This window comes from Strongylocentrotus purpuratus, unplaced genomic scaffold (genome assembly GCF_000002235.5).
Source record: "Strongylocentrotus purpuratus isolate Spur 01 unplaced genomic scaffold, Spur_5.0 spur5_scaffold_5, whole genome shotgun sequence".
Lineage (NCBI taxonomy): Eukaryota > Metazoa > Echinodermata > Echinoidea > Camarodonta > Strongylocentrotidae > Strongylocentrotus > Strongylocentrotus purpuratus.
Window position 1 is genome coordinate 6,361,002 of NW_022145611.1, and position 21,226 is coordinate 6,382,227.

Sequence of the window (21,226 nt, forward strand, 5' to 3'; positions counted from 1 at the left end):
CAGAAATTCAACGATTAGAAAAGATTGTTGATATTCTGGAAGGAATCAAAACTGTTAAGATTAGAACATGGATGCATTGTTTCCTGTTCACTTTAATACCTCAAGATAATGGCGTGTAAATTTGTCTCTCCCTAAGTATATTTCATATATATTGCTCAGGCTAGGTTTAATTGAATTTAACCTCAAACCAAATTTCACTCATTCTCCCCCTGTGATCTTGAAGTCACTGATTACCATAAAAACATGAATTATTCTTTCTCAATGAGGGCAAAGTTCATGTCTCACACTATGAACATGACGGACAAAGAAAGCAGACAAAATATTACAGTTCCTCATTCTACCCTCAACAATTGCTTTAGAATACAAAGGAACATCCCTTCACTGCTGTAAAAATGTGTAGAACAGGTGAATATGCATGTGACACCTGTTCTACACATTTTTACATAATAGCAGTGAAGGGATGTTCCTTTGTCTACCAAAGCAATTGTTGAGGGTAGAATGAGGAACTGTAATATTTTGTCTGCTTTCTTTGTCCATCATGTTCAGTGTCAGTAGACCATTTGCAAAATGTCTTCACAATTTATACTTATTTACACAGCAACAAGATCGCAACTAGCATAAATTACTTGCTGCTGGGCAGGACAAACTTTATGGCTTGCCCCCATCCGGAATTAGCACTCCGATTACTGAAATGTCCTGCCTAATACCTAGCAACAACTAATATGTGCAATTCATATTCAGACTGTAGAGATATATTCATTCCCCGGCCCCCCCCCCCACTCCGAGAACGGACGGACCCCATGCGTGTTGCCAAAATGTCCTTTTCGTAACAAAAGAAAAAGGTCGACCCGTATTGACTTTACACACCGGACTTTTGCTGAAAGGGGGGGGGGGTGCTGAAAAAGGCTCGTATACAAAAGAAAAAGGTAGAGCCGTATTGACTTTACACACCGGACTTTTGCTGAAAAGGGGGGGTCGGTTGGAACACGCATATGCGTACCCTAAATAACACTGAGTGGGGGTGCCGGGATTCATTCCTAACAGGTGAATGAAATGATTTATAGTGAGGCACTTCACAAAGACCTAGGGGCTGAATTTGGTTACAATACGAAAATGGCCTATTCTTTCGGATACACCCAATTGGTCTCTTACTCACCCCGACAGAGAGTGATGCTGAAGGCAAGCCGATTCCGACAGAACCTGATGGTAATCCACCTCCGACCGAACCTCCGAGAGACATCGCGGCACCTAGAGGTACACAGAAGATACAAGGATTTCACATGTTAACATTTCTATACAATATTCTAATGAAACAGCTAAACAATTATTACAAGAACAATAATAATCATAATCATAATTATAACATCAACAATACTACCAATAATACTACTAACGATAATAGAAATATACACATATTCCTATGTATTATTAGATTAATAACACTTTCGAAGGCCAATATATATATATATATATATATGAAATGATAATAGCAGTACTACAGTAGTACTATTAATACATATTTAAATATATATATATTCTAGGGCCTTCCAGCAAGGAATGACTGACAAAAAGACTCGATTGTCTCTGGGAACAGAATGATGGAATGAAGCAGCAAACTGTTTCAACGTGCAATGCAATTACACCAATATTGGGTAGCAAAAATGATTACTGACATGAACACCATTCAAAGTTTCAATTCACTAAAAAGTGATCTATCTCTTCAATTTCCAAACTTTTATTCCAATCATAAAATACTTTTTGAAAGTAGACCTCATCATTGAAATGTACAAACTTCATTTGTGATTTGTTAGTTATTATAATAATCAGACATGCTCCCTTATATGTGACGCTGTTAATCGTGATGTTTTTCTTTTTTTACATGTGAATGAATGCCAAGAGGGGGGAGGGGGGGGGTGAAAAATAGTGCTCTATACGGTTGAGCATGACTACAGTTATCTGTGTGTTATAAGATTCAGAAATGTGGAGCGCATTACACTAATGGAGAATCATATTTTGCTGCAGCTTCTGTGTAAGTTGCTCAAGAGCTAATTTTTCAACAACTTCCGCTTACTTGTATGTTTAAAAAAAAAAATTAACAGGATACTTTGCAGACTTATATTGTAGTTTTTTTATCGACCTAATGTACATGTAAATGAATGTTCTCCTATCAGGAAGGTCCTGGTTTTGAAACCCAGTCGGTATGCTTGTGCCCTTTGACAAGGCATTAATGTTCATTTCTAATAATTAATATAACAATAATAATAATATCAACTTAATACAATTATACACTTCTTTTTGTGCAGTCAGGTCAAATTTTACATATGAGAGTAAGAATTAGTTGAGAATTGTTTAAAGAATTATAGTAGGTCATGGCAATGTATAATTTGAATGCTTGAACTATTCTATGTGAATATATCAATGTAACAGATGGCTGTAAGGCCATTCTTGTATTGTCTATTACTCTATGGATAAAATCCAATCAATTCTATTTCAGTTCAAATGTTTCAACATCAAGAATAAATCCATCCCTGAATATATCAAAATGGGTCGTTTGCATAATTCGAAAGCTATCTCTGACAAATGGAAAAGAAAAAGCAATTTGGTGCTTTGTGCAAGAGACATTATACATGTATCTTCTGCCAGTAAAAGTTAGACTTTCGTGTTTTTAGTTTACAATTCAAGTGGTTAACGTCTACCGTGACCTCGGCAGAGGCCACAGTCATGTTCAAGCATTTACGCTTACGACATGTGGTCTCCTGCTTTTTCCTTTTGTATGAAACTTTTATTTTAACTAGAAACAAATTTTGTCAAACTTACATGTTATTCATTATATTTATTTGTATGTTTCTTTGTATTGATATGAAAAAGTGGAAATAAAACAAAACAAACAAACAAACAAAATGTTATCTGAGAGAAACAGATGACGGATGACAAGGGATCAAAATTTTGCATTTAGTTTTACATACAGGGTAAACTCATGTTTGTAGTTTTAAAAATATAACTCAAATGTCCCTTTTGTAAATTTTCCTATCATGTCATAATAATAACACAGTTGTACTTGTACAATGCTTATGTCTCTAAGTATTTTACATTGTGAGTATTATCATTTCATAAATAGCCTACAGGATTTCTATGTAAGATATGTCCTTTGTCTCGTTAAATTGGATAATAATAATTTTTAGAGTAAATATTGGTACATTTAAAAAAAATGTGGAGAGTTCTTCTTACAAATGTATGTGTCACATATTACATGCATGGCTAACTTGCTACTGAGGTATTTATTATATTGGTCTTCTCTGACTAAGTTTTCTTCTTCCAGTCCAGCCAACATTTCCATTTGTTTTGTTGGTAAAAGAAAAAGAAAAACAGAAGGTGAATGTGTTTTCCATAATGTTCAGTTGCTAACAAGCCTAGAATAAATCACACTGGAGTGTAGGGGATACTGAAGAATAAACTAGACATATTTACTCTTTTGGGGAGCCGACATTCTTTCTATTACTTTACCTTATCAAATATGTTTTAAAGCATTTAAAGAAACATATGTAAGGACATTCAAAATTACTTTTATTTACACTTAAAATCGTGAAATACTACCTCAAGCTTATTTGGGAATTTCTCATGTGGGCGGATTGTTTATTACATTTTAATTTGATGGAGGCGAAAGCATAAAAAATAGCTGCCATGTATTTGTGAATACTCTAGTTGTCACCCTAAAAATATAATTAATTTCTTCTTTTTAAGAATATCAAAGTAAAGGGATCCAGCGGATCATTTCAAGCGAAACAAATGGGCAATGAAAAAGTCAATAATAAGGTACGCCTGCACATGCTTCAAAGCCTGTGAAATTTCCAGCGCAAACAAAAAATCTGAGGGGTTTGGCCCTCTGTAAAGCTTTGGTATTTACTTACATACTGATCTGTATGTTGACATAAAATGTGCTTATTTGACAAGCTTGATTGCACTTTCAGATCTTAAAGGTATTATTATGTTACAGTATTAATGATTGAGCAAAGTTATGAGAAAGTCAAACTAAAATTACACTGATGCTTAATAAAAATGAATAAAATGCACCAATGTATGCAAAATGAATTGGATGGAATGCATATAAGCAGTGAAAGTATTTTTGGGGGGTGGGCAGTGAGGGGGGGGGGGCAGTATTACATCCCCTAGTGACCCCCTAGTGTGACTATGATTAGAATGAAGATTTATTTTCTGAACATTGACTATCCTTTAAGGCTTTTCTTAAAGGTATTGACATTTGTATTGTGAGTTGTTTGCTACAGCCTGGTATTATCATGTAAAGAATATTGCGTTGGTTGTTGGTCTTCGACTCTTTTTTGATAATTTTTAATGCAATTCTGCTGCTGTCAAGGTCATGGAATATTAAACCAACCTCCACACCCCACCCATATTTTTGTTCTCCATATCTCCCTTGACTAAGAAACTTCCAGTTTGGGTCTAAAAACAGTCTCCCCTTTTCGACCAGAGAAACCATATAATATCATTGGTAAAAGCTATTAACAACTTTGAAAAAAAATCTTGTATATATATTGACAAGTCCAAGGTAAGATTTTAGTAATATTTTAGTAAGATTTTAGTAAGTCAGACAACTATGTCAAACCGATAGCTCTAATAAAGCTTGAATCAAACAAAACATGAAAGAAAGTAATAAAATTCAATCTTCAGTATTGTATAGAACATATCAAGGACTTGCCAAATTTTGCCCTGTTTCTGCTTTGAATACAATTCATCAATCAAAGAAATTAGGAATAGACCATTTTCATAATGTAATCAAATTTAATGCATATATATTTGTTTAGTTCTGGCCTCGTTACTAATTATTTCATTCATCTTTTATAAATAATTGTATTTCAATCTTCAGAATTCAAATTGAATATATTAATCACGGAATGTATGCCATTTATAATAATAATAATATTGGGTTCTTGTATTGCGCTCATGTCAGTCAGATTTGACCCTCCTGGCGCTCCAACGACTATTGAAATACAATTGTTTGTGACAGGTGAATGAAAATAATTGGTAACAAGGCAATTAAAGATTTGTGCATTAACCTTGATTACATTATTAAAATGGCCTCCCTTCCCCCTTAATTCAAAGGTAATCAAAATAAATGCCGAAATTAAAAATTCAGGGAAACCAATCCTTGACAATTAAAGATGAATCGGTCACAGAAAAAGAAGATTAACATTTGTGAAACACCACTCTGGTAAGGGAGATTATATCTTCTGGTTACTTACTTGCGTCTGTATCAAGGTCTGGTTGTGCCTGTGCTAGTTCGTCTATTGCTAATGGGGCCTTTCCCACGGCTCCACCACCTGCACTTACTCCGGCACCTACAGAAAAAAAACAAGAAAACAAGAAATTAGTAACAAAGGTTTCTTTAAAACATCTTGAAATTACTTTTCATACACACATATGGGCCAGATGATGAATATTATGTACACCAATGATCGGTGTAAACATACATCACAAAGTTGCTGAGAAGAATTGTTACGGCTTAATGATCGTCACAAAAAAAAAAGCTGTGAACAATTTCAAAACATCATCCTGCCCTGCCCCCTCTAAGCAAGTAATTATACAAGGGTATTAGAAATATTAGAAACTTTTTATTCTAATCTTTTAATGTTAGGATATTGCTGCAGTATATATATTCCTTAATCGTCCAGTTGCACAACACAGGCTATAGGCATTTTACAATTATGAAGTAATCAATATGAATCTTTTCATATTGTTGGAAAATAAATCCATGTTGAAAGTGTCGATAATCACATATACTTGAAACCAAATGTGGCATAAAATGTGGCCATATATGCCTGAAAGTCTGTTATTGTTCCTTTCAATGAAGGGTAGCTTGAATTACTTTTTGTTATAGTAGATGTCTAAAAAAACCAATGAAAGACAAATATAACCGCCAAACATATGTGTTCTTGCTTCCTGGTGCTACAAACACTGTATTAATGATGATTTAACTTTATAGCTGCCCCCCTCCAATAACAAAAACAGAACTAAACAAACAAATTAATCTAACAAACAAAAATATGATTGCATGACTCATCACAAACATACCACAAGTAAATAAATGTGTGAACAAATCATGATCTAACTAGCCAAGCATTGAATTGATAAAGTGGGCTTATAAATTAACCATAACACCTAGTATTTGTTCATAGCCTCTGCACCATTAGACATTAACAATAAATGACCTTGTCCCAAGCTGGCTACTGAGCTTAAAATCAATACCAATTGAGGAACTTTAGATCAGACAAAACAAGTAAGCTTCCATTAATTCAAGTGGGAGAAGTACATACGTCCTTCGTTATCATGAAAATGTCTGCAACACAACCAATTAACCCAAATGTTGAATGACCCCATAAAATCCCTCTTAAAATTATGTTTGATTTAGCTTATGAAAGGTTTATACCTCCCCGATTTATGTGCGCATCCAAGTATAAATATAGTTTGCATATTTTACTATATTGTAAATGATTTGGGGTAATTTGATCGCCTTCAATACATGGCTGTGTAAGTGTGCCACACACATTCTCATCCTCGCGAGCACTATAAGTACGTCCTCGGTAGACGAAACTGACAGCGCTCCCCATACACTATTGTACTATTTTACACATCTGATCCAATACGCAAGTAAGAAATATTGTTGACCAAACACAGCCCCAAACGGGATGAATCCATGACATTTTCACCCATATAAAACTAAAAATTAGAATCAACGTGGTAAGCGATACACAAGTAGTGCAACAATACAAAAGCAAATTGTCTTCCCGATTCAACAATGAAACTCATTCATACGAAGCAGTGACGTTCTGCTCAAAGACGCGCTCGTTCCTAGCGAAGTTGTAACCCTACTAAAATACAGAATATAGCAGGTGGACCGAGTATCGGTCCTTGTCATGTCATGGACAAATCGAAAATCAAACGAGGCATGTCAAGTGAGCTGTATCTGTCCACTGGTTGTCACTGGGCATGGCTTGATATATCACGCATGTTCATTACTCCAAACATTTTGGAATTTTCTTGTGACCAACATTTCAGCCGTTTCCCCCATAACTTTTTCTGACATTCTCGTAAGCCATAGAAAAACTCACTCCCGTCTCCAACACAAATCCATTGCACGACAGTAGATTTTAGGTTAAGCAACATGACGGGAAAACGTACAGAACAAAAATATATACAAACCATCTTCTTCTTCCCATAATTCGTCCCATAATTCTGGCAGCCAACTTAAAAGTTGACCCATTCTCTCTTCAAAATGCCACCCCAATACACAAGCAAAGAGCAACTATACATTCCCAGCGTCAGCTCGATTTTCAGCCAAAATCGTTTCCATTTCAATCACAGATAGGAGATATCAAAACGAGTTTCAACTGCTACATTGTATATACCAAATTGCACATCAATAACATCAAAAGTCCTGTCGTAAGACACCAACAGTTCCATGTGAAATCATTGTAATATCCAGAGGGAAACAAAATGCCAGCGTATGCTACTAGCTACTTAAATATCTTTGTCAACTAATAAGACCAACCCTTGGAATCAAACCCGAATTAAAACCATTCCCCATTTGATGAAAGTCTGCCAATAAATTATTTGGGCTTGGTATTTGCCCAGACACTTACAATGTTTTCATACGGTACTTGTTGAAAACATAATCATAAAGAAAACCAGCCAATCAACATAGAATCAACAATCGTTGACATTTACAAAAAAGACAGGAATGTGAAGTGCTCTCTAGAAGGTCTGTATTGTAAGCTTTCGTTAAAAAATGACAGATGGCTAATTCAAGACAAGAGTACTGCACACACTACTCTGCTTTAAATAAATTATTACAAAAGCTGGAATGCAATCATATAAATATTACTATGACTACACTATACAGTTTAAAAAGTCAACTCGGTGACTCGTAAATGGAGTTGAATTAACAACGCTAAGCTCAAGGAGAGCATCGTTAATTAGATACCGCGCTCTGTAGTATGCGAGATGGACGCCATTTTCATTCTAACAAAGTGCGATGACCTGCTTAGATAAAAGAAATGCCATCCCAGAACAATAAGACGTTTTACTTTCCATTCCTGCTCTTTAACACATTCTAAAAATGGTAAATGAAGGATTTATACATCCATACTATGGACATTTTCGTTGGTTTATTTATGTTTTTTGATTTGCTTCCCTTTCTCTGGGATCTGACCCCAACTTTTCTTCTCGAAGCGTCATCCGCGCAGCATCTGTTCCGCTAATAATGAGCAAATGAACAACAAAGCGTCCTGTTACTGCTGCTAAACTCGACGCGGCGAATCTGTTTATTGTATTCCAAGCTTTGCATATCGAGCCCTAAAAGAGAACCTAAATCTGGGTAAGCGTAGAGCTTCGTCAATTCTATACCCCTGTGCTTTGTTCCCTTGGTTTAGCTCTCTTCTCTGTGGAATATACCAAGACCAAGCTAAAGCCAGAGGGTACACAACTACACATGAAAGTAACACGAATTACATCAAGCTATATTTCAGAACGGATGTTCCGATGTAAACGCATCTGTCAAAATCTGATGATATTAAAGGGATGTAAGTAAACTTGCCTATTTCAATACGATAAACTTGATAAATCCTTTATCCCCTCCGTTTTGTAAAAGCTGTTAAATCCAAAGACGATCATCAGAGAATCATTTGCATTTTGCAAACTCACAATATCGAGGTAACGAAAGAATTATTCCACAAGATGAGAGTTACGATGAATTCGATGAAGAGCATGTTATCATCCAAGATTATGAATTCACGTTTTGGAAGAGAGTGGTGCGTCGATCAGGACGTGCTGGTACTAAACTGGTGGAACACCCTACTCGGCTCCGCAGGCTTTCAGATCCTCACCCGAACCCAGTGGTATACATGGGCGTTTTCACGCAACGTAACTAACACTGAATGAGGCAGTTCTGCACAGAGCGCTCCGATCCCTCAATAAAGAACCATTCTCTTCTCTTTCTCGCTTCTGCGCATAATAATAATGGACCTTCAAGCATTAAAAGAGACCAAATCGAGTTGAACTTATTCAAGTGTGGAAGGTGCTCACTGATTCGCCCCCCCCCCTCATTCTGATTCTCTCTCGTTTTTACAACGCAAATAGGAATGCTTCGCATTCCACGGTTTTGTGGCTAAGCAAAAGGCTTCAGATAATCTCCGAATTTTATTCTTTTCTTTCGGCTCTTTTTAGCACTATTCACAACACAGTGCGTTCCCATTCTATGTAAAAAGTTGTTGATTTACGACACACTATACAGTGTGTAAAGCACTGCTGGAATACGAATACGTTATATAAAGGATTGTGTTAACAGATCGGTGATGCTAACAATAACTTTAAGCTTTAAAAAAGAATCGAAATTTTTAATGACAGGAACCCTTGAAAGTTGAAAGGCTGTAGTGAAAAAGAGGTCCCATTTCACCCCCTCCCTTTTGAAGTATACAATTTGGAACCCCAACATTACTAAGAAACGAATAGTTGGATAGATCCTCAATTTGATGAGCCCCTTGAGAATTGTAATTGCAAATTAATAATAGAAATTTGAGCGGGTGGTTTCACTTTCAGTATCGTGTGTTACGTCAGGTAGTAGAATATGAAGTTACTTATCCAGAAAACAAGATCAACCAGAGTAGTTTCAATGTCCACTAGTGGAGTTTTGTTTTTCTTCATTTATTCATGTTCTGTCATCAAACATTTTAAAAGTAGCAATCATTTATTCTTTCTACCATAACTGAATCGTAATACACTACTCCCATGTAGTCAAGACCTTTTCTGAGTTCTACAACTTTTGAGAAACAACATGGGGGCCCTTTTGTTGACTGTAAACAAGCAAGCTAACTTCCGAAAATCTTGAACAAACTTTTCTTGGGTGTTTACCGATCCCCTTCTTCGGGCCTCGTCCAAATATTTCTCCCTTTTAGCTGTAAGCACCCGTTGTTTGATTTTGATATGGCTGGCATTGAAAGAAGACCTCCAAATCGTATGGAACCAACTCCTTTTTTTAGACCCATCGTAATTCAACGATCTGACATCGACGTGCAATTTTTTTTACTACGTACGGGTCAAAGGGGAGCCTCTTTCTTCTCAGGGCTTAGGATATCTTGAAGGGCGAATTCCATCCCTCTCCCCACCCCTACTCGATCAAACTTCTTGTACACCATTCAAAGATTCCAACAGCTTTGTAAAAATTGTACTGACCAACGTTGAGTGCATGTATTTTACTGGCATAAGGAAGATGGGCGTGTTCTTGGGAGTCGGTAATTTGAATAGATGCACTGTGATGTTGCTTATGGAATGCGGAGATTTCCATCACATGTCTGACTACACTTAATGTAAACCTTATCTTCCCTAATGTTCCGAACATAAACTGCCCAAGAAATCAAACGTTTTATATGCGTGGCTTTCATAGTAGTGCCGCAAACTGAGCACATTGGCGTGAACAACTAAATTAATTAGTTAGTATAACCTATTATACAAGATTTCAATAGCGGCCCCTTGGAGTTGGAGCATGCTCAGAGAGTGACAAATTACCAGGGGCGAACACTTCCCTGGTGAGAAGCATCATTCGCTTCGGTCACCAGTACCCCCTGCGAAGCGTTTAACCATATTTGGTAATAGCCGCAAACCGCGGTCGAAGATGTAAACCCGTAGCAACGCTGGAGACACGAATTGCCGAATGTAAAATGTATGAATAGTTACACCAAGGAGTTAACACCACTCCTTGGATACACTGCATAGTTCACCAATGTAATGAAGAATATGATTCTGCATACACATTCTGCTTAATATTATTTGTCCATCTTTGTCTACCTAAAATGCGTTCCTTTTCGTCTGTGTAGGGTGTTTGAATTCGACAGCTGTGTTTACATCTGAATTTAAAGGGTGACCTCATTAGTAAGATTACTATTGCCACCATGTATGTAGGACAAAGAACCATTACTTGTCAGATGATCTTACATCGCACAAACTAATCAATCCTAGGCTTTTTTTCTTTTTTTAATCGTTTCAATCCAAATCTAAAAATGTTACACAAGTCCAAAATACGCATTGCTAATTTCACTAACATATTAATGAACATTAATCATACATATAGAAAAATAAGAGCAAGATAATAAATGGCATCATAATATCCTAAATTTGACCTATCACATTATCTTTTCATGATATCTCCTTAAAAACTACACACTGATAATCCACTACTCCCACCTCCCCCCCCCCCCCCCCCGAATATCTGACACCCCTATTTAGATTCGTACTGATCAATATGAGGTTTTCCAGCTCATTTGCCCATCGGTTAAAGACAACTGATCGTATGGTGTCAAATTTGATTACTGAAGTGCAGCCGATCGTTAATATTTAATGATATCTAATTTCCCGCCTTCGTATATGTTTGGATGAAAATAACTCGTTCAATACCATCTTTAAAACTGATATGAATACTCAAAAAAACACATGCATATTACAATGGTAGAGTGTTTATGGGCTTGGCATTATCAGCAAGATACAAGGCTGTTTTATCTTAATTCTTATATATGGTTTAACGATTTAGTCTTCCAATGGATGGAAGAAGACTCAGAAAACTAGTTCATATTACCACTACAAATAGATGAAAATATTAAGTCTTACACGTTTAAACCTATATTCTCCCAAACCTATATTCTCCCAAACCTATGTTCAGGTCTGTGGAATATGTATAGTAGGTAGGGATTGGGGGAGACACGTGGACTCCAGTAATATCATATACCGTCTGCAGGCATGGCCGGTGACCCTTTTCGTTCACCTATTGTGTTTGCTGGCCAGGCTATTGATTGAGAAAATCAGAAAAGAAAAGAAAATGGCAACCCTGCTTTTTTTTCTTCGCGGGGCTCCATGGTCCGAGCTCAAACAATGCTTTTATAAGGGGAGTATTGATCGGGGAAGAATGGGGATAAAAGGCGTGCCCTGCGCTGTGCGTTGTTGTTGTTCGTTATGAGTCTGCGAGTGAAAGCACATGAGCCATAATGCAATCTTTACCACGAATTTACTGAATGCTTCTTGGGTCGAACATCGGTCACAAGATTTGGTGGACATTCGTCTGGCCCAATATGGCGGAGACACAAGGGTAGGCGAGCTCGAAAAAGTTACGAAATTACACCCCCGCTAAACACAGATTACGGCTTCAAAGAATGATACCATTCGAATACCTTTCCTCCCCCATATACTTCAAATTACCAATTGGTTATTGCCGATATGTGTGATGAACAATAGAATACAGTGACTCAATTGATACAATTCAACAATGCAATTCTAAGTACATTTATTGTGAAGCTAATACCATCAACCCCGAGTGTTTCATTGTGGAACTGGGCGTAGGATGCGCTACATCGAACAAATATAATTGAAGAATTTTGACGAAGAATAAATTCTTCCAGCTTCCACATCAATGATACGTTATTGGTCGAGGCGACGTGTTAAAGAATTTGGAAACGAAAGACTGAGTGCGGGCCCTGCGGGGCATATAAAACTGTCACAATTTTACTTTCACAAATCTAAGAGCCAGTGGGGTAGCCAGAAATGGGCGTATTATGTGTCCGATCCGCACCCCCCCCCCCCCCTCCGTCTGTTTGAGGGCCCTTCCTAAATAAATTGCTATACATGCCAGGCTGACCAAGTGCAGATTTCCACCCCCCCCCCCCTCCATGGATTTGACATCGAAAACAAATAAGTACCTGTGTCTTAATATGAACAAAACTTGCCTCGGGTAATGAATTGTTGCTGTGGTTGTATACCTCGTGCAATTTCATTTTCACCAATTTTTTTAATTTTAATTTATTTTAAAGAATAATGCACAAGATCTAAATATTTCAGAAAACTGGTCGATTGATATTTATCAAAGTCAAGGACATGATTATTAACTACGAAATTTTCATCTTTAATTATGATATTAGTTCACAGGGAAAAATCATCGCACAGCTATAGGCAGAGGCTTATAGTATGGCTCAAAGCCACTGTCAAGTAAACATCGTCCTTCCCCATAAAAGCCATGATATCTCAAATAAAGTTTCCTTGCTTTATGATACGACCTTCCAAAATAAATAGCACAAATGGGATGTAACAATCTCAATGCGAACAATCAAATCGGAATTAGGCGGTTTACACGAGTAATCATACAATAGACATCTTGCCCGTTTACTCTGTCAATCTTGACTTCGCGATAAACCGAGATAATAATATGTTCAAAATGAATTCCAGGGAAATAAAGGGTGAGGGGTGGAATCATTATCATATAATCTACGGAGTACAAGAGAGTAGATAACTGATCAAACAAGCTTGATTAAATACTGTATTTCCCTCTAATGCTAGGCGGAATTCCGTATTTGAATAAAGTAGTCATAAAGACGTAAACGAAAACAAAACAAGATTTTGTTTGCATTCGCAATCTATAAAAAGCCCAGAGGGCCGACCTCTGTTGTTTCTCCTATTTATAATCTGCCTTAAAAAACGGGTTGAAATTATCACCATAAGTCCTTTAAACCTGACCAAAAGTTAATATTTACTTCTTATGATGTACCATCCAAATACATAAATTTTGCAGGAATTCGAAGAAAATGTCAACGTATGCTCAAACCATCGCCATCATTTATGTTAAAATTAATCATTTACACACAGAAAATGTAACTGAAAGACGTTTTCTGAAAAGCATAGTTTCTAGCTTTTTAATAGATTATTATTTGTATAAAATCTCAATGAATAATATATTTCAAAATGTGTTTTGCGAAATAAATAACATGCCCGGTGTTGACCCTGGTCTAATCAATAAATTACAGTCAAGGGCCTGGTTTAGTATTGAAACAATCATTTAGTGCAGAACGAGTAGTTGATATTCATAAGCAGATATTATCCAGTACGTATTAAAGTTTAATGGCATTCTCGATAAGTTACTCAAGTAAAACAAACATGCATTCTTTTTGGAAATTCAAAAATGTAGTGCGTTAAACTAAAATGTTATTTGTCCACCTTCCATAACCTATCATCTTATCCAGGTTCAAGTCTAACCGAAATTTTGCCAGGAAAAACAACCATCCAATCGAGTACAATCTTCCCTGACCCTTCGATGGCGTATCAGCTGTAAAGGTCTTACACCCTGCAGTACGGAGGTCAGATAAGGACATGATGTATTATGCAATGGGTATCCGTCACACAACATCCCCAGGCCATGAAACCAAGGTCAGCTTAGGCAATAATCATCCTTCAATTAGTTCAATGATTGGAAAAGCACGGTGCGTTACCAAAGTGATTACCCTTCTCAGCTGGTGGGGGGAAGGGGAACCGTCTACACTGCAAAGGTCACACAAGGACAGTGCAGAGGTCGCATAAGGACATACCGTGTTACGCAATGGTCATCCCTAACCCAACAGAGGCCGTGGAACCAAGGTCGGCTTCTGAAATGGATATATCCTGTGATCGGTGATCAGCGGAGCAAGGGGGCTTGACCTGCCAAGTGATAATCCTTATGAGTGGTATCGTCTGTAAACTGCAGTGCTAATGTCATTTGAGGACACCTTGCAAGTTAGGGATCGCATCACGACACAATGTGGCCCGAATTCACGAAGGAGGTTTGCCGACAAACCTAGGTTTATGTGCGTCATATGACGCGTTTCGACGCGTTTCAAACCGAGGTTTGTCGACAAACCTCCTTTGTGAATTCGGCCCAATGTGTCTGTGTATGACGCAACGGTTACCCCTTGCACGACATCACCAGGGTAAACCGTAAAGAAAAGCTTTGCCAGGCAGGGAGATGGGAGGGACCAAGGAACAGCATCTGTCCTCAAGATTGGCAAATCATGGAATAGTGGAAAAGGTAACTTTACCCAGGGAGTGTGAATTGAAACTCCCTGCTTTACCATACATAAAATGTATCGTTCTCTCATACTTTGAAAGTAAGTAAAATAATTTTCTTAATTTTGCTTCCATATATAAAGAATACTGTTGATGAAGGTAAATTCGGATTACAAATCTGTAAACTGAATTGGACGATGATAATACAGATTTAAACGTGTCTGATGGGTGGTACTAGGAGTGGTGTGAGTGAGATTACTGTCACTCGCGTGCAACTTGTCCTCAAAACGGTGTAGTTAGCACGCTCTCAAATTGAACTTCTACCCTCAGGCGATCCTATTCTCTCTCTCTCTCTCTCTCTTTCTTCTCTTCCCTCTCCTCTCCAGTGGAATTCGGAAACCACCAAGCAGCCCCATTTTGGCCCAATTGTTTCCACTGACACGGTCATGGAAGGTCAAAGGAGAAAACAAGATTCTGGAGCTGAAGTGCTCTTGGGCCAAGTGTGTGAAGATGCCAATTTGAGACTGATCGCCAGGGTACGTGGGTGGGTGAGTAGGTGGGTGGGTGGGTGAGTAGGTGGGTGTGTGTGATTGCACAAGAAACGGAAGAGAGATGGATCTAGACCCTGTATCAAAGGAGTGCTGTACGGTGGGGCAATGAGTGCCATACCCAATTTGAAAATTCAGATTTAGGAACCTGATTTAGGAATACTCAGAACTCAGTCCCCCCCCCCCTGAATAGCTATATAAATTAATTAATTACAACGAAATCTGAATAACATTAAAGTATTTTTTCCCATTATTAATGCCCTCATAAATTATTTTTGTAATACTGATCGCTTCCTTGGACGTATCAAAATGTAAATAAAATCAATTCTAATATCCATGACATACATAATCAACACTAAAACCCTTGTCAAAATTCTTCCGTTGAAAATCTGTTTCTGACCACTTGTTTAAGTCCTTAAAGTAAGAAATTCAATTATCCATTTAAATTTTGCATTAGATTTTGATTTCCCACAGCTCAAAAAAGTCAAAGACAGTCCTAAGATTTTTGGTAATTACAAAAATTAAACCAATGGATTATCATGGACCTACTACCCATGATGATACACACATTTCCCCCATACACTGTCCGAATCTGCTATGGAGTATGGGGGGGGGGGTAGCTCCTCAGTAACATCCCCGTTTCCCACCCTCCTGTGCAAAAGAGCTAAGCCAATCTGAGGTCATAGGTCACAGAGCCGGCCCAAGGAGGACGGCGAGATGAAGTGTCGAATGATGTCTCCCAACTCATCTGTCTGACCTACGAGTCCGACCTCCGAATTCCTTCTGAATTGAAACTTGTTACCAGACGTTAAAAGAAAAAGTTGTGGTAAAGACTGAAGGTGAGAAATAAATCGTGAGCCTTTTCATTTTTTTTAAAGTCAGTTTGGAAAAAAGTCACAATGGAAATATCCCCTGATAACGATTGCTATTCAAATACCTTCATATACAAAATATTACATGAATTAGCTAGCTAAAGTATTTGGCCCAAACAGTCATGCCACGTGTGCATGTGTGGTCCCATATACATACTTTTATGTGCGTGCATATAAACCATGATTTAGGCAATATCTTATCGATTTTGGTGATTCCTAAGCCTCACGGTATAATCAATAGTTTCCAGACAGTTTATATAACAATCGCATTCCATGACCAGAACTCGATTTCATCTTTAAACCACTCTTCTAAATTTCAGTAAAACAACAAGCATGTTGACAAGGGCGTTTTCATACCATGTTTAAAGGTTTACAACATCATCCGTTCGGGTTCATCTAATCACAAGGCTTGTTCCTTTCTTGCTGTCCCTCTCATACTTAATCCAAATATATACTTTGTTATTAATTTTTCTTGTGAATTTTACCCTTTGTATCATGTTGATTTATAAATGTTTGCATGTTTTTTTCTGGATTTTTATGAGCAAATAAATTGAAATTGAGCCCTTGCTTACATCACCCACACCAACATGTTTACATGTGCGGGACTAGAAGCTGTGAGAAAATTAATGATTTTTGAAAAAGGAATCACATGAATTAGCAACGAGAACTTAATTAGTTTTTCCACATGACCCAAAATGGCATAATTATTAGAATAATTAGCCTGTGTTAAACAAGTTATCCTACAACATTTACTACCATTAATGTTTGTAGCTAAATACAAAAATGCACGGAATGCACGTCCTAAAAGGTGAATTTTTTTTAACTGAAATTTTTAACGAGAACATGATTTTACATATCATCCTATTACCATGTTACTAAAGAGTTCTTTGGCGCTCTTTGAAGAATTAGAGAACGGTTGTTTAAAGGCCGTCTGTACTAGAAATTAGACCACCATGGAGGTCACTGACATGTGGCTATCTCATCAACTCAGCTCTCAATTAACATAAGAAAAAGAGGATCATGGGGACCATGGTCACCGATTTATAGGCATTATTTTCTATATAGAGGGAGCAAGTAGCTACAAGTAGTACAGTGGGGCTTTAAGAGGGCGGCTTTCTTAAAAGCTTTCCGGACACACGAGGGTAGAAAGTAAAGATAGGGTAGTAGAAGCCCCTAGCCATGCCTTCAGGGTGGTGATTATTGACATATTTACTATGTCTAGGGTCCAGTCTTCTGTTGTTTTAAGGGATCACAATGTTTTTGTTTCGTCTAACAAAACCTGTTAATTGGCCACCTTGACACGCGTCCCTCGGCTTTAAGTAAGAGCAAAACAGTTTATGATTGATATTACCTCTGACATTCCGTAGAATGGGGAGGAATGGGGAGGAATGGGGAAAAATAAGGAAATACGGTGTCGTGCTAAACACTGCATTATTAGGAATACATTATTAATTAGCATCTTTTCATGATATGAAAACACCAATATCTAATCCTGACTACCAACAACATTTCAGTCTGTGTATCGTACCAGCATTAAAACCAGTGAACAAAAAACTTAAAATAAAGAATACGTACTTGCTACCATTATGGGTATAAAATATACATGTTTTTAGAACGGTGGAAATACAGGTGCACATGGAAAACTCTCAATGGCTATAACTTGTATTGCATCAGATAGATATAACGTTATCCATTCCAAGTAATATTTGGTATAAATGCATGATTTAGACCCTTGAAAGTACCAAATACCACCACCCACATGTAAATGTAGAACACGAATACATTAATTTTGATCCTGCCCTGTGGATTGGCTTATTGGTTTGACTTCTGAGCTATTCACCCAGATTAAGAAAACATGTTCTTTTGGAAAGTGATTTGGTCGGAAGTTTTCCTTGACGATGGAGCCGTGAGCTCTCGATTTGTTTTGCCTTTGACTTTGTCATCTTTGCTTCAGCAAAAGTTTGGAAGAACATAAGACGCAAAAACCCTGAAGCCCTCCGGGTGCGTATAATGCATCTTATACCAACTCAGGCACGTACATGTAACTCCAAGACACTAGGGGAGAAATTGAATGGATTCATGCAGAGGCCGTATTTGAAGAATACTCTTTTCTCTTCTTTTGAGAAGAAAAAATTGCTCTAGCTTTTACAGTGAAAGGTAAAATTTAATTCTCTTTTGGACCGCGTGGAGCGAGGCCACCGTAATCCGTAACCCCTCGTTCACGCTGTGCTTGTACACTATAGCAAGCGTACTCTACCTATACCACCGCTCAACAAGTAGCACTAGCAGGGCGTGTCAATGGACCATACCATTCATACAGCGGGGAGATCCAAACTTTTTAACGTGCAGTCCTTCCGAAGCGGTGTGCGGAATTCTGCCTTTTCTTCAAGTAAACATTTATTAGACATATCCCGATATTCTTGCTGCCCATAAGATATAAATACATGCCTACTTTTTAAAACTTTTGGGGCGGACATGAGCAAAACTGCCCGTCGCGCAGTTCATGGCTAAATCAACACACCTTCCACTGGAGTGGAAGTATCCCGCGTGCTCAGTGGGTCTGATAGGCAAACTATTCTTCAGAAACCGCAAAGAAAAGAAGCAGTCTTTTGAGCATTGCCAAAAAGTATAATAGAGCTGGGAAATAGAAAACAACATCGCTTTTCATTCTGTATGCACAACCCAAGGCTAAATATGGACGCCATTATGCCGCTTTACGGTAGTTGAGGTTGAAATCCAATGACAAATCGTAATGATATCGACGTCCTTTAATTTCAATACGTATAACTAAAACCATGGACCTACTATGCAATAACCCACTTTCTGATCGCAGTATAGTACAAAGATTTACATATTCATCAGCGTTGGCTAGCTCCCTCCCCCTCCCTGAAGTGTTCCCGAGAAAGTTGTTCAACATATTGAATACGTGTGGCGGATAATTCAAAGCATAACCTCCAAGGTTCTTTTCAAGTCACAAAAAAGTTACATCAAACTTTATCAAAATATTTAGAAAGTTTGGTGGACAAAATGGTTACATACCGTAGCGAACGGAAGATGTTAAAGATCCCCGGCAGCACTGCATAATGGTCTCCAAAATTGTGTCATCGGGAAACTGACTCTGCGTTCTCCCACTCATTTTTACCTAGATGGGCCAGTCTTAACCATTCCTATATGATCCACGCTAAGCCGCAACATTCCTACCAACTACTGGACTATACACCGCCCCGGCCCTTATTATACAATGCCCGCATTTTCATTTCTATCCAAATCGACTCTTTTTTTGGTTGTGTGAAGCGAAGCGAGCCTTGTGAAGCACGTCGTGAATTGGATGGTTGATCATGTCTATTCTAATGCGGCTCTTAGTTCAGACCCACCATGCAAAGGATTTGCAATCTTAGTTATTTAACTCCAACAACCCCACCCATCCCCCCTCTATACATCTTATAAGCCATTGTGGTCAAGCTATTCAGACCCCAATAATCCCCAGCTAAATTATGCTTAGGAATGGTGATGAAAATGGGATATTATTTACCTCCTCTTGCGCTCAGTCCAGCGTCGAGTCCAGCGCCCACGCCCACTCCAGCTCCAGCACCAGCCGCAGCTGATGCGTCGATATCCATGTCGACGTTGGGCTTCTCGGCTTCCACACTGACATTCGCGCCCGCTTCGGCTCCTCGTCCTGCTCGTCGCTTACTTCGTCGTTCCCGGCCGGACCGACGAAATGAGTTACGGAGGTTGAAACTCAGCCGTCTCTTCTTCTTGACAGGCTCCCCCGCCGGCACATCGGCAGACGCATCGGCAGACGCCGATGCCTCGACTGAAAAACTTGCCGAGGCTTTATTCCCCATGCTGGTCGGTCGAGTAGTCCAAACTTACAGCATGTATAGTTAGTCGAGTTACTCGTAGGGTATATCCCACGACGATGCTGGTTCAGTTAGTGTCCAAGCACTGCGTGAAGTCTCGAATAGGTCGATGAAGGTTGACTGGTTCGAGTGCGATCAGGACTGGTGGACGACACTGTGATTTTACAGCCCTTGAAGACCTGTAGGTTTTCAATGTAGAGAAGAAAAGAAGATAAGATTGAATGCGGGGGTGTGCAAGGAGGGGCTCTGCTCATACCCACTGAGCACAAGTCTGTACGCGCAGACAATACCACGGTACAAACTCGTTTTCGAGGGGGCTTTTTGACAATGCACATTCAATAGAAAATGATTGGTGCGAAGCGGACGACCTCGCTATATAGTCAACTGCTATTCAAAAGCGAGGGTAATAAAAAGCTGCAGTCCTTTAAACCAAAATGAGATTAAAATGTGTTAAATGACTACAGTCTACACCCAGGATTCATCATATTTTTCATGCATTCCCATCACAATCATAATACATTTTGCAACATTCTGCTAAATGTCGGCAAAGACTGCACAGATGATAGATAAAGAGTAGCTGCAAGGACTTACATTCGGCAAAATCATTCAAAAGATCACAATAACTCTCATTCGACGTCCATCAAACCCACATCAACACCGAGAGCGATCACAAACGAGAGACATCCTCCATTGACCGACATCCACATGGAACATCCCGACACATTATCCCCTGCACACGCGTGCTAACCTATCTCTGCAGTGCCTTGCCGTACACTCCGCACGTCCAAAGAACTTCCTTATGTACTAAACCCTACACCAAATCATAGACTATGACCAAATCAAACACCATCCAACACGAATGAAAGAGAGAGACAGAGAGCACAGGGCCAAACTATTAAAAGAGAGAAAAGCTGTGATGACTTGCCTTTGTTTGCACAAAAGAACAAAAGCACCTCGTCGTTGTGGACATATGGGACTACACGTCAGACTAGACATCAATGACACAAGGGTTTACAATAAAGAAAGAAGGCCAAGAAACTGGCAGACAAACTTGTAACCCTGCACACAAGCTATTCAACAT

At 38.5% G+C, this 21,226-nt stretch overlaps 1 protein-coding gene across 1 annotated transcript in view; it reads right to left on the reverse strand.

The window, feature by feature from the left end:
- The window catches only part of LOC580388 (neuroblast differentiation-associated protein AHNAK), a 44,317-nt gene extending 23,993 nt beyond the window's left edge, over window positions 1-20,324 (reverse strand). The window contains exons 1-3 of the mRNA XM_030998508.1: window positions 19,815-20,324; window positions 5,259-5,354; window positions 1,157-1,248 (exon numbers count right to left, since the gene is read on the reverse strand). Of these exons, the coding sequence (XP_030854368.1) occupies window positions 1,157-1,248; window positions 5,259-5,354; window positions 19,815-20,130 (504 nt within the window). The 5' untranslated portion in view covers window positions 20,131-20,324. The remainder of the gene's footprint in view (window positions 1-1,156; window positions 1,249-5,258; window positions 5,355-19,814) is intronic.
- Between the last annotated feature and the right edge of the window lie 902 nt (window positions 20,325-21,226).